Source organism: Coturnix japonica, chromosome 5 (assembly GCF_054131305.1).
Source record: "Coturnix japonica strain WE chromosome 5, WE-NBRP24, whole genome shotgun sequence".
Classification (NCBI taxonomy): Eukaryota; Metazoa; Chordata; class Aves; order Galliformes; family Phasianidae; genus Coturnix; species Coturnix japonica.
In genome coordinates this window covers 50,603,245-50,616,662 of record NC_140667.1, presented here as the reverse complement: position 1 = coordinate 50,616,662, position 13,418 = coordinate 50,603,245, and the positions used below count along the sequence as shown (strand labels likewise).

The 13,418-nt window shown below is 45.6% G+C and overlaps 1 protein-coding gene across 6 annotated transcripts in view; it reads left to right on the top strand.

Annotated features, from left to right (window-relative positions):
* SYNE2 (spectrin repeat containing nuclear envelope protein 2) overlaps window positions 1–13,418 on the top strand; it is a 156,039-nt gene that overhangs the window by 122,926 nt on the left and 19,695 nt on the right. For all 6 annotated transcript variants that reach the window (XM_015865456.3, XM_015865457.3, XM_015865454.3 and 3 more), the window contains 3 exons: window positions 203–358; window positions 3,588–3,746; window positions 4,544–4,710. In XM_015865456.3, the coding sequence (XP_015720942.2) occupies window positions 203–358; window positions 3,588–3,746; window positions 4,544–4,710 (482 nt within the window). The remainder of the gene's footprint in view (window positions 1–202; window positions 359–3,587; window positions 3,747–4,543; window positions 4,711–13,418) is intronic.

The window sequence follows — 13,418 nt, the reverse complement described above, 5'->3', positions numbered from 1 at the left end:
TGAGCAGCAGCGCTGCCCTGGGCTCTGGGCAAAGCCCTGAGCCAAACCCATGGGGTCCGCATCCAGTCTGGCTGCAGAGCGCTGCACAAGCTCTGCACATTCCCCTCCTCTCCTCCCCCACAGGCCAGGCAGGGGATTAGCGAGCAGGTTTGGAAAGCAGAGGAGCTTAGTGCCAAGGCTTGTGCTGGGTGTTTCCATGCAGGAACTGGAGCAGTCGCTGGCAGACTGGGCCCACAACATGAAGGAGCTGCAGGCCATGAAGGCGGAGCTGGCGCATTGCATCCTCACCGAGGACATGATGGTGCTCCAGGAGCAAGTGGAACATTTGCACAGGCAGTGGGAAGAGCTCTGTTTGCGAGTAAGTTTTCTGCATAACCTTTTTTTATAGCAAGATGCTCGTAGGTCCTGGAGGGCAAGGGGGAGCAGGCCAAGCAGATGGGATTTCTTTTGGGTTTGGGTTATTTTTGCCACATTGGGAGGGAATGGGACTTCTCCTGGGGCAGCTGAGCAGGGCTGAACTTTGTCCTTTGTTTCCTGGCGACAGTGCTGTGATTTCTTTATCTTTAATTTATTGATTTATTTATTTTCATTGCACACCCTTTGTAAGTAGTAAGCGCCTGCTTTGCAGGAGCCCAGATGCAACTGTGCGCTGCCATAGGTGGCTTTGTTCAGGGCCGCCAAAGGGGGAGAGGGGGAGGGAGGGTGGATAAACACAGGAACTGCCTGAGGGGTTGAAACTGGGAAAGGAAGGGGGATGCCCTGGTGATCTGGTGTCAAAGAATGCCAGATGGGTTGATAAAGAAAAATGTGTTGAAATGCAGACACTGGGTTTTAAACACATTCTGAACTGGCTTGTCTGTTCTGTTGCAGCAACACGCTGCAAAACATTTGCATTCTTTGTGTCTTGTTGTTATTACACTTAATTTAGTTCTGCATGTGAAATAGCCAGGGTAAAAGTACCAGCAAAGTCACATGGACTTGATTCATTGGGTTATTATGCACTTTGAATGGGTGTTTACTTTGCCCCCTTAACAGGACTGGAAGAAGCAACATACTTCAGGTTTTAAGTCAGTCGGGATGACTCTACTTGTCAGCAGCCAAACTTGTTGCCTCTCACAGGCTTTTATTCCACAGTTTGCATAAAAATAAAAAAGAAGGAAAAAAAAAATGCTTCACATCCAATCCTTACTTAGACCAAGGTGAAGCAACTGCCAGTGTGGGAACACTGCCAGAGCAAGGAATGAGCAGCTCTATTTATTCCAGAAACGCTGATGTGATGAAATAGCTATTTGGGTTTCTTTTTGGCCTTGCAGCAAAAAAGTATTTAGTATCTTTGACAGTTAATCTACAACCAGTGTTGTCTCTGCTACTGTTTCTGAGCTCTGGAAATAATGCCAGCCCCCCTCCCCTCTCACAAGGCTGTTAGATGTAAATTGGAATGCCTGAGCCATTTACCTAATGGAAATCTGCAGTTAAACCTATAAGGAGAGAAGTTTGTTGTTTCTTTTCCTTTTTTTTTTTTTTTTTCTGTGAACTGATGATGAACTTTGGTGAACAGCCCTGAAAACTGATCTGTGTTACGTACGTACCCAACTACTGCCTATCCAGGCTGTATAATAATTTCATTTCAGATTCAAGATTTCCACTTGGATTTCTGGAAGGAACAGTATTGTGTCCTGCCCACCTTGGAGATATGGCAGGAAATAAATATTACATAAGTTTTAGACAAAAAATCCTTAGTGGGAGTAAATCGATTCCATGCTGCAGCAGTGCGACATACTGAAATGTTTCACAGCCCTAATGAGCCTCCAGAGAGCCTGCATGGATGCTCAGACCTGGACACTTCATTGGTTCTGCTGCTAGCACAACTGCTTTGTTTTGGCTATCAAATTAGAGGAGTCAACATGTACTGTGTAAAAATGCATCAGTATTTTTTACTACAGTGTAAATAGTGAGATGGAAAAGCCTTTAAGTGTGAGGCATCACTACAGCTGTCACGGCCATGGGAACAGAATTGCCAGCTGTCCGTGCTGCACTGGACAGGGACACAAACATGGTTAGTGAGCAGATGCACTCAAGGGATTAGTGTTTGCATAGCTGCCCTTGCAAGGCTGGTCAAAGATTTAACTGTTTTTTTATCAGTGAGTCCTGGCCTAGCAAATCCTAGTATTCAAGAGGGATGTCTGGTGCTTGGTAAATCTGCAGCCTGCCTTGAGGATGGCCAGAGAGCTCCTGCATCGCATGATGGGTGCAGAGCTGGAACTGGTAGTGGGGACAGCTGGTTTGGGGTGATAGTGCTCAAAGCAAAGAATGACTCGAAGGGCTTGTGTTCTTAGAAGCTTCTGTGGGATCTGTTGGCTCCTTCCTGCTTTACTCCTGACCTTTACTAGTTAGTCAACTAAGAACTTCATTCTAAACGCTGTGTTGCCCCATGCTTAGAAAACAAAAATAGAGTCAAGATCATCTCAAGATGTAATAACAGCGTTGCTGATGTGCATAGCCCCTTATCTCAGAGGGTAAGGCCTTATGTTATGCCAGGGGAGGTTCAGGTTGGACATTAGGAAACATTTCTCAGAAAGAGTGGTGAGATATTGAAATGTTCTGCCCAGCGAGATGGTGGAGTCACTGTCTCTGGAGGTGCTGAAGAGATGTGGAGATATGGCATTGAGGGACACAGCTTAGTGGGCGTGGTGGGGATGGGTTGACTGGTAGGTTTGGTCATCTTACTGGTTTCTTAATGATTTTGTCATTCTATGATCTCTTAACTGAGATTATCATAAAAGATTTAGAGATTCATTTCATCTCCCTACCCCCTTCCTTAAAAATAAATAAATAAATAAGGGACAAAAGCAATATAATGAGAATATCAGTTGGTGCCTCCCATTTTGATCCCAGTTGTTTGGAGCTGGTCTTGCCTCCACACGACAGTCTTAGATTTTACTCTGAGGTACCAGATAGTGCTAGAGATTAGATTAGGAGGATCAGTAACAGGATTTTGATGAGTCATATATTGCACAAGATGCACATTAGGTGTGAGGAGGAAATACTTTTCTTGGCATGGTGTGGTATTTGGAGCGGCTATTTGCAACAGAGGCAAGCAGGGTTATATTCCATCATCTTTGCACAAAGTTTATGGGTGAGAACAAAGGGTTTCCTGTTTGTTTTCTTTCAGTAAGAAAAAAAAGAGCTTACCTAGGTGTTACCTCTTTTGTGCTGTAGATGAGGCCATAATAAGTAGTATGTGGTAATTATATACTTTATATTACCTTGTTTGGCATCTTCAGATTTTCACTGAGTAATATGTAAATTGTTACACAGTGTTGTTATTTATAATGCTGTCAGTCAATGCAGTTCTTCTGAGGGAGAGAATCTGGTGTTTGCTAGTCAACTTTTGGCCTTGCTATCCAAAATAACTCCTAATAATGATCTGCTTGACAGTTTTGAAAAGAAAGCTAGAGATACTTATTAAGTGCTCCTGAAAAATGAAACATAATAGAATGCAGAGTAGAAATTAGAGGGTTCATAATCAACTGTTTTCCTTCCCGACGGAGATGTTGTCAGCATTTCATTTGTGTCCTTATCCATAGGTGTCTCTCCGTAAGCAGGAGATCGAGGACAGACTCAATGCCTGGATTGTGTTCAATGAAAAGAATAAGGAGCTCTGCTCCTGGCTGGTACAAATGGAAAGCAAAGTGCTACAGACTGCAGATGTCAGCATTGAAGACATGATAGACAAATTGCAGAAGGTAAGTAGCATTGCCGCTTTTCTACAATTGCTTCCTGATAGCTGGTCATACAGCAGCCATTCCTCATCTCTTCCTTGCCTCCTAGAAGCAACAGATGCTATAAAAACAGCATGTACAGACTTTTGTGAGGTGATGAGCTACTCTGTCTGAAGCTCTTGTTTTCTTGGTGTTCGGACGTGGGACAAAACACAAGACAGAAATGCCACCTAACTGCATTTAGGCATGAGTGTGGTGTGAGTTGTGCTGGTGAGGGGCTGGGCTGAGACATGCATAGCACAGCCCAGAGCTTCCTTGCTAGGGATTACTGATGTTCTGGGAGCATCTCACCACTTCCTCCCCTCTCACTGTTATGCAATTGGCAGCCAGAGGGCAAAGAAAAGACTGAACAATGGAAGGTGTTATGGCAGGCAAATGAGAGATTATCACAACCAAAAATGAAGCCTAATTCTGCCCCTTCTCATTACTCAGTGCAGTTGGTGATGTCTAATACTTTCGTATTGGTTTGATTTTAAACAGGGTGTTTTTGTTGTTTAATTGTTATTTCTGGCTGCTGTTCTTCCCCATGGCTTAAAGCTCTCAATGTCTAATCTCAGATCTCCTCTAGGTATGAATACTGGCAAAATAAAGCCATCCCAGACTTGAATTTGGGTTCTTTTGAAGTAGTTTGATTAAAAAATAAGAAAAGCTAAATCAGGAAAGTGGAGGCAAGTTTAGAACAACTCAGACACGGGGAAAGAAACAGAGAGTTTTGTTTTGCTTTGCCCATAAATTAAGCAGTGTTTGTTTATATTTCTCAGGATTGCATGGAAGAAATAAACTTGTTCAGTGAAAATAAGCTTCACTTGAAACAAATGGGCGACCAACTAATCAAGGCCAGCAACAAGAACCGAGTTGCAGAAATAGATGATAAACTGAACAAAATCAATGATCGCTGGCAACATCTCTTTGATGTCATTGGAGCACGGTAAGATGATGTATTTTCAAGCTTTATGTGAGATAAAAGTCAGAAGCTCAAGCATCAGAAACTGACTGACAAAACTTTTCAATTCTGTTCGAGTTTACTATTGAGAGTTAAGTTAGCCTCTTATTTTTTTATTACTATGACTTGTTGCTGTATTATGACACCAAACAGCTTATCTAGTGCTAGAGGGCAGGATGTGAGAATTCACATGAAACACAGTTTTATTTGTGGGTTCTACGTAAAGAGTTGGGGTGATTTGTGTCTCACGTCTGTCAAATGCAGTCTGGTTCTAAGGCTGTATGATAGGAGTTCATTCAGGCTCTTCAGGAGATCCTCCTGTTTTAAGTTATGCCTCCAATTCACCATTACATGTATGAATGCATGAAATCTGGGAACAAATTCCTGGCCTGTCCCTGTAGACAGCGTGATTTATATAACGATTACGTTTCCTTTTGACCTTCAAAAGTGTATGGAATTTAATTTACTGTTAGGACTATTTATTTACTCAGCCTCTTTCCTAAAAACATCTGGAAGACCGTAGTACAATTATGTTGTTGTTCATTCAGTATATTCTGTGTGGCAGTGAAATGAAAATTGCTACTGATGGAAATTAAAATGAACACTTGTGCAGTCCAACCAGTGACCTCTTATTACAGGATTCAAGATCTTTATTACATTTGAGTTAAGAACATGACAATCATTTTAGTATTAGTCTTAGGGGGATGATCACATTAACTGGCATCTATGTGATTCCACCACAGATCAGGAGGAGGACACTGAGCTGGTCTTATCTCCTACCTGAGTTTCTTAGTAGTGCAGAAATAACAAGGCTAACACAAAAATTAGTATTGGCCTCAATTTATCTCCCAATGTTTTGTTTTGTCTGTAGCCTACTTCCCTGGGCCTCAGGTTTGGTGAAGTGGGTGGCTGTGCTTGAAAACATAGTGCTTAAGTGTGCTGGATCATAATCAGGAATGAGATCTGAATTAATGGTGACACATGAGCCATGAATGATTAAGCAGAAGCTGCCTTCTTAAGATGTAACAGGTTGCAAATCAGTCTTGCAACAGCTCATCTGTCTCCAGATACGTTTCTATTTGATACTGTGTCGGAAAGAACGTTTTGCTTTAATAACAGAACTTCTTCTGTTCTCATCTTATGGTAACACGTCACTTTTCGAACACCTTTATGATCATTTATGTCTTGTTGTGTTAGTTTTGCCTAAAGCATCAGTGTGGATCCCAGTACTGAATATCCAAAAAGGTATTTCAGCTATAGGGTAGCTGGTGTGCAGACTTCATACAGTTCCTGTTTTCTCACCTGTAAAGGTTTGGAGTGTACTATGTGCTTCCTGTGATTTCTATCAGTTTTGTATTCAGGACAAGGATGATGAAGTTTAAGGAGATGAGAAAAGGTTATTTTAAGCCGCAGGTCCAAGGTTATCAAGCAGCACAGTTGGTTTTGCTGATCATCATGGATTTAATGCCTAATGAAGGTGGATGAATATGGTTAAGTGCTTGGACCAGTTCTGCAGCATGGATGTAGCACATCTCCTCCCTCACCTTGTTGTGTGGGGCAGGGCTGGCATTTGGGCTGTTGTTGGTTGCTCAGTTATAAATATCCATCAGTCTCTAGGAGAGTTCATTTTGCTCTGCTTTCAATATTGTGGTGTGTTTTAGGGCACTAGGGAGGAGGCCCCTCCTGCACTTCCAGGTAGTATCTCCTAGTAGAATGAGAGGTAATGAAGATTTAGGTTGGATATCAAGGGGAAGTTCTTTACTATGAGAGTGGTGAGGTGCTGGAACAGCTGCCCAAAGGTGACATCAGTGCCCCGTCCCTGGAGATGTTTAAGGCCAGGTTGGATGGCACTAAATGAAGTTGGTGGCCCCACCTGTGGTGGGGTGGTTGGAGCTTCATGATCCTTAAGATCCCTTCCAACCCAAGACATGCTATGATTCTGTGAAGGCTGGAGGCTGTACAGTACTGGGGTTGTTCACTCACTGCTGCATAACGGAGGAGAAAACACAGTGCTGCATAGCTACCAGCGTGGCGGCACTGAATCTCATGCTGTTCTTGTGACAGGCCAAAGTGTGAGCAGTGAGTAATGTACAGAGCTGTGCTATGAATTGGAGGAGAAAGTAGCTATTGAAGACCAGTGTGTTGAAAGCTAGCTCTTTATCCTGGACACTGAATCTTTCTAGTAGACAAGCACTAATGACCCTGTGGCTAGGGGGTGTAAAATAACCTATATCCACAAGGGAGTCTAATTGAGATTTATAAGTGATATCAATTCTATGGTCTCTAATGTCTCTGTGGCTGACCCAGCAACTTGGGTAACATCTACCTTTTCTATATTGCAGTGTATGTGTATGTCTGTGTGATATCAGAATGAAAGCAAACCAGTCTCAGGCCAGTCTGTTCAATACAGAATGTTCCACCTGGTAGCTTACTGCACCTTTTAAAACCAATAAGCATCCTGGGACAGATGGGCAAATTAGGTGAGCTTCCCATTTAGTCTTTAAAGTGATTCTCTTAGTTCATGGTGACAAGCTTAGATCTGCCATATGGCAACGCTTGCAGGACTTAGCACTTTCATTGTATGTCTGTGCTCAGTTTGTGTAGTGACAAAGCCTTGCTGCATACTTTGCAGCTGGAGAGTAGATTGGTGCAAACTTGGAAAGGTCTCAAAATGTTTGCCTTCATGGGGTAAAATGCATTAAGGCAGTGAAGTGCTTGGGAAAGAGAACAAATGGATTCTGTGCAGCTCAGAAGAAACTCTTAACAGTGCAGGTTATTGTGCTGAAGTCGTTGCTGATAAAGGGGGAATGTGAGTGTACCAAGAGGCAGAGAGGGAGCCTTGAGCTGACCATGAAGATGGGCATCAAATCTCTTTGCTTTTCTTTGGTCACTGACCTTGTGGCAGCACTCTGCGAGAAAAAACATAGTATGCTTGCACTCCCACCTAAGCAAAGGCAAAAACAGCAGAAGAAGCAGTGCACTGGCTGCGTGCATATGAGTAAATAGCCAAAAACCCATGGAATGGCTTTTATATCCCTGGTGTACTCTGGAGCAGCACTCCCAAGCTGTGCCTGCTTTAACCGGACCTGCACTGTGTACACAGGCAGAGGCGTATCCCTTATTGTTCCGTGGCCTGTTTGCCACTGACACAAGCTGCATGCTTTGCCTTCCAGTCCAGAGGTAAGCAGCTAATGTGAGCACAGAGCTTGCAGCCAGACAGGAGCAGCACCCACTGATTGCAGGTGGGAATCTTGAGCCTCTGGGAAAATCTCTGCCTTTATCTGCGGCTGCTTCTGGTAGTTTGGGGACCATGGGCTGGTTTGGACAGTAAGAAATACGCATTTGGGGGCACTGGAAATAGGTGATTCCTATTCTGTGATTTCTGTACCTCCCAGCATCCTGCAGCTCTCAGCATTTTCACAAAGCTGTGGAAGATAAATGCCATTTCTAAGCTGCTCTGGCTGTGGGCACACTGTGATGTGTTTCTTGGTGGCTGTTTCATAGAGGAAGGCACGTTGGTTGGGTCTGTAGCAGGAATGGGTTAAATTATTTCTTAGTATTTGCAAGCCAACAGCCCTCATCATGGGCTCCGAGAGGCCTAAACTGCAATGACTGGTCAGCTTCTTCCTTCTCACACTGAGATGAGGAGATAAAGGGTGTTTTCCACTGTGTACCAAAAAGAAATGTTACAAAGACATTCTTTAATCAGAGGGTGGTGTGTCCCTGGCACTGAGAAGCTGTGGATACCCCATCCCTAGAGGTGCTCAAGGCCAGTCTGGATGGTGCCTCACTATGGCAGGTTGGTTGGACTTTGGTGGTCTGTAAGGTCTCTTTCAACCAAAACCATTCTGCGATTCCCTGATAAATTCCCAAGCAGTCTGAAACTGCTCAGGTTGCAGTAAAAGGAGAATTAGATGAAGCTCTTCATTGGCAATGCCTTGTGCTTGCAATACAGGGATGCTGTTTGATTTACTGGTGAGCTCTGGTGAAGTTCTCTGCTCTGTGCTTTCTCTTCATCCCTGCATCCTCCCTGCAGTGGGTCTGCCTCGATAACTGCCTGGATGGCAGCAGGCTGCACCTTGTAGGCACAGGGATCGAGCGAGTTCACACCGCCCTCAGCTGCTCTCTGGGTGTATTTTCTGCCACGTTGCTTTGCCCTTTGGCAGGGCAGCACAGTGAGCACCACGTGTCGGTGTGCCGTCCCACCCCACTGCAGTGCAGCTGTGCTCTGAGCTCAAAGGTCTTCCTACCTGCTGCAGATGGACCCTGCACAGCAAGCAAAACAAAGTCTGCTGCCGTGGTTACACCGTACAGCCATGTGCAGTGGAATTATACTGGTCTGTGGCAGCACCACTGTAAAATCTCATTCTCCATAATCATTTTGGTGCAAAAGAAATGATCTTTGTAGTTGAAATATCACTCACGAAGTGCCTGCTCTCTCTCCTTGCTCTCCAGATTCCCCATCCTTCAGGGATTATGGAGCTGTGACAGGATTCATTATCGTCTCAGGCAGGGTGGTTAGGCTTATTGGGTTATGCAATGCTGGGAGTGGGGGGAGCCGGCTGGGCTGGGCATGGCCATGTCTCCCTGCTGGTCCTCCAGGGAGGATTCTTCCCACCTTCCTGTCCCAGACCTGCTGTGCTGAATGCACCTGACCATCCCTGAGCCATAGTCAGGTGGAATGGAGCCCGAGTGTGATTTAACTGTGCAGTGAGAGGTGTAGAGGTGTCCGCCTGGTGCTTTCTCTTCTGCCATGTATTGAATGTGAGCGATTGGCAAGCTCACACAGGTCTGCAGATTACCTGAATGCTGATCAGCCTTTGATTTCCAGCCCATTCCTTGCATTTTTGGGAGGATTAACACAACTTCTATTTTTCTGTCTGATGTTTGCTGGGTGGGGAGTGACTTTTAACCCAGGGTTCCGTGACTTCTGCCTTATTTCCCTGCCCCACGATCGCTGGCAGTCATAACAAACAAATTATGATAGTGTGTTTTTCCACAGATGAGTGATACCGTAAAAGACATGGGGCTGTTTTGTCCTTCAGGCTCCTTGCTCTCCAGGCCTTCCTCCTGCACTGGGAGGTTACAGAGAGGACAGGGCAGTGTGTGGGAGATTTAATTCGTGCTTAAAGACCTGGGATAGAATGGCACAGGCGACAAAGAAGAGCGCAGAGGAAGTAAGGATACACCGTGTGCATGGGGCTGTGTGCGGATGGACCTTTGCTTGATTTGGGGTTCGCTTCAATTTGACTCTGCTGCAGATCGCCCTGCTTTGAGGCTCTGCACAGAGAGACGAAATGAGCTCTGAGAGCAGCGCTGTCATTGCCGAAGCCTCCAGGCTGCCACCGTGCTGTCGCCGACCGCGGGCGGCTGTGATGCTGTGATGCGTGCGTTCCTTTCGCGTTCTCCTGTTGTGTCAGAATAGAGCTCTGGCTGGGTTTGCTCTGAGGAGGGATGCGGCCGTTTGCCAGGTAAAACGCCAACCCAAATGCTGCGGGACTCAGAGCCGACACCGGCTCCGCAGCTCAGGGGTCGGGGAGGAGGACGGGCAACCCCCCCCTCCCCTCCGCCCCCCCTTCCCAGTGCGGGATGCTAAAGCAGCGAATAAATAGGGCATCTGTGGAGGAGGGGTTTCCTCATCCGTGCGTGCCGTGGTCGCACAGGCGCTCGCTCGGTCTCCCGGCAGCTGGGGATTTGCAGGCTGAGGAATGGTTGCTACTTGCGAACCGTAAGTGCTGACTCGGACTCGGTGGCGGTGGGTCGCGGGGCTGCGGGGGACGGCTCTTAGCGCAGTTCCATTTGGACAAGTGGCCGAGCCCGCAGGCTGCGTGAGGGGCGAGGAGGAGGAACGGCCCTCGGGGCCTCCGCCTTCAAATCAGATGTTTTGGCAGCTTGCAGCCAAGGCTGAGATGGGCAGCAGCAGCGTTTGGCTGACTGCAGGGGGATGTGCGGAGAGCCATCCTCCAGCGTGCCCGTGTGTGCTGAGCTCACAGCCCACGCACGCAGGGCTTCCTGTCATGTTAGCACTGCTGAAATGTGCTCGCCATGTAGACGAAGGCCTGAAATTCACCGTTGGCATCACGGCTCGGAATCAGGTCTTTTGTCCTTCACACTGCCGAGCTCCCCGCACCTCGCTGAACAAAGGTGCCGGGTTTCGTGCATCTCATTTGCCGCAGTAAACAGCCCTGGCAGCTGGCAGGGCTATGGCAGCCCCTCTGCTGCTATACACATAAATGGAGGCGGTGTCTTTTTCTGCCTGGCTTGCATGACGTCTGTGTTGGTGAACGACGGCTTGGAATATACATCAGGGTGGTTTTCATCTCATTAGACGCTAAATGCAAACGTTATTTGTTCCCCTTTCAGCTCTCCTGTGCCTTTCCCTGCTGCACTTTGACAGCTAATGGAATGAGGCTGGCAGGCATTTTGTCATCTTTTGTGTTGTGTGAACACACTTCACTCAACCTGGAAGCGCCTCAGAGTGGCAGATAATTCCTGAGTAGTACAAAATATTCTGCTGCTTTGTGGGGCTGTGCAGCAATTCACTCCCAAACTGAATTGCCAGTCCCTAATTCCCTCCTGCAACCCAACGCTGGCAGCTTCACAGTGCTGTTAAGGCCCAAATCCATTGTCGAGTCAGGTCAGTTAGTCCTTCTGTTCACTTTTGCAGCCAGCTTCTTGTTATAATCTCCAGCTTTTGTTCTTTTTTCTGCCACGGGTGTTTTGGTTGGAAAGATGAAGATGTTTAGCAACGGGCTTCGTTTGGCTTATCCCATGTGTCTAATGCATGTTTTTAAGCACTGTTTTGAATCAGGATGCCTTTGGAGTTGGGCCTGTGGCAAAAAAAACCCAAGAGATAGTTGAGTTGGGCTTGTTGGTTTTGTTTGTTTGTTTGAGATTGTGATATTACTCAGATTGATTTGATTTTATTTGTTTCTGGGAGAATGCTGAAATGTTGGAAGGCGGCAGCTTAATTCTCACTAGGAAGCAAACTGTATCACCAGGCCTTCATCTGCAAAACACAAAGTTTTGCCTGTTGGACCAAATAACTCGAGTGTTATCCTTCAGAATTCCATTATCAGTACTGGTAGCATGCTTTGGGTGACAGGGAGGAGCACTTGAAGTTTCACTGCTGATTCACAGTGTGTTGAGTGATTGTCACCTGGACATGAGGAAGCTTTTGCCCCAGCTCTGAGGGCTGCACACCCCTCCCAGCTCCCAGGCTCATCTTTCAGCATCTTTTGTACTTTCTGGATGCATATCAAGAAACTCTGTGAGATTTCTTGCATGCAAATAGCAGGTGATTTACAGTGCAACTGGGTGTGATCATTGCAAAGGTGTAGGGCTTTTGTGGATCTAAGTAGTATTTTTTAATGCCCTGTTTTGATCTCTAGCCAGAGTAATGGCAGTTCTCTCTGACTCCTCTGCAAGCTTGATGAGGATGCTCTGCTTTGTCATCATTTCACCTGTTGCTTTCAGTGTTTGAGATTGATGACTTAGGTCGTTAAGGGTGGTCCAATGACTGATGAATGCCATATTCTTCCCAGAATATGTAACAAATTAAATTAGATATTTATAGCGGCACATCTGTGAAGGCAACTGCATAGATACAAGTTCACAGTACCACTCTCCTTGAAGCTGTTGTTTGTCTAACTCAATGAATTTGCTGTCGATCATAAAGATATAAATGTTTAATTGTAATTGAATATCCTTAGTTTAGCTTTGGACCTCCTCGTTCATATCCACCTACCTGTTACCCAGAGTGCAGGTTAGATAAAGTAACCCATGGCTTGTAACCCTTAAATTTTTTCTGTATTGCAACTTCAAGACAGAAAATGGGTGGAATTAGATTGAGAAAGGAGTAAAGGAAACAGAGGAACAATACAGTGTCCTAAAGCATGGACTCAGCAAGTAGGCAATGGTATTGGGTGATTCCAGCATGTGCATCTCTTGCAAGACATTCCTAAAGTAGAAAACCTCTGTACAGGAGAGCAGCAGTTACCTTTGCAGAATAATGGTAGTTGTTGGTCAGAAGTCTGATTACAACCACATTTATGCCAGTGTATTGACATATTTAGAGTTCTCCATTTTGAATGATGCTGTTTGGTTCACCTGCCATTCAGTTTTTAGGGCAGCGGTCATTCTAACTGGTCTGAAGTCATGCAGAACTAGCTGTGCAGCAGTGCAAATATTTGGCTTTAACTTTTTGAGGCTCTTCTGTTGGTTCCTTCTTTCTGTAATCAACAGAGTCCCATCTTTCCAGCAAGAAGTGCTGCAAGGTCTGTCACCTGGCTTTGGTGAGCCACAGGCCTTCTGACTGTTACAATCAAGTGGATCAAAACTGGCTGGTGGGACAGGAGCAGGGGAGAGAGTGGAGTGAGAATTAGTTCTTCTTGGGCAATTTATTGCCAGCCTGTGACAGCAGAAGAAAAAGCTGTATGGTTACTGGAGTGTGACATCTTCATTGAGAACCACTTAATGGAAGTGGGACCAGTAACAGGAAGATTTATGTAGCAGCTGTTTGCTTGGGAACCAGATGCCTTCTGCATAAAGGGTTGAACTTGAGAGCAGAGTTCTGAAAAGAGCTTATTAATAAAAGCAAGAGCTGCTGAATGCTTTTGTCACCCCCTGGCTTCTTCTGACAGCTGCAGCGTGGAAAACACCATAGACGTAAAGGAGCAGATTGCTTTGTGCTT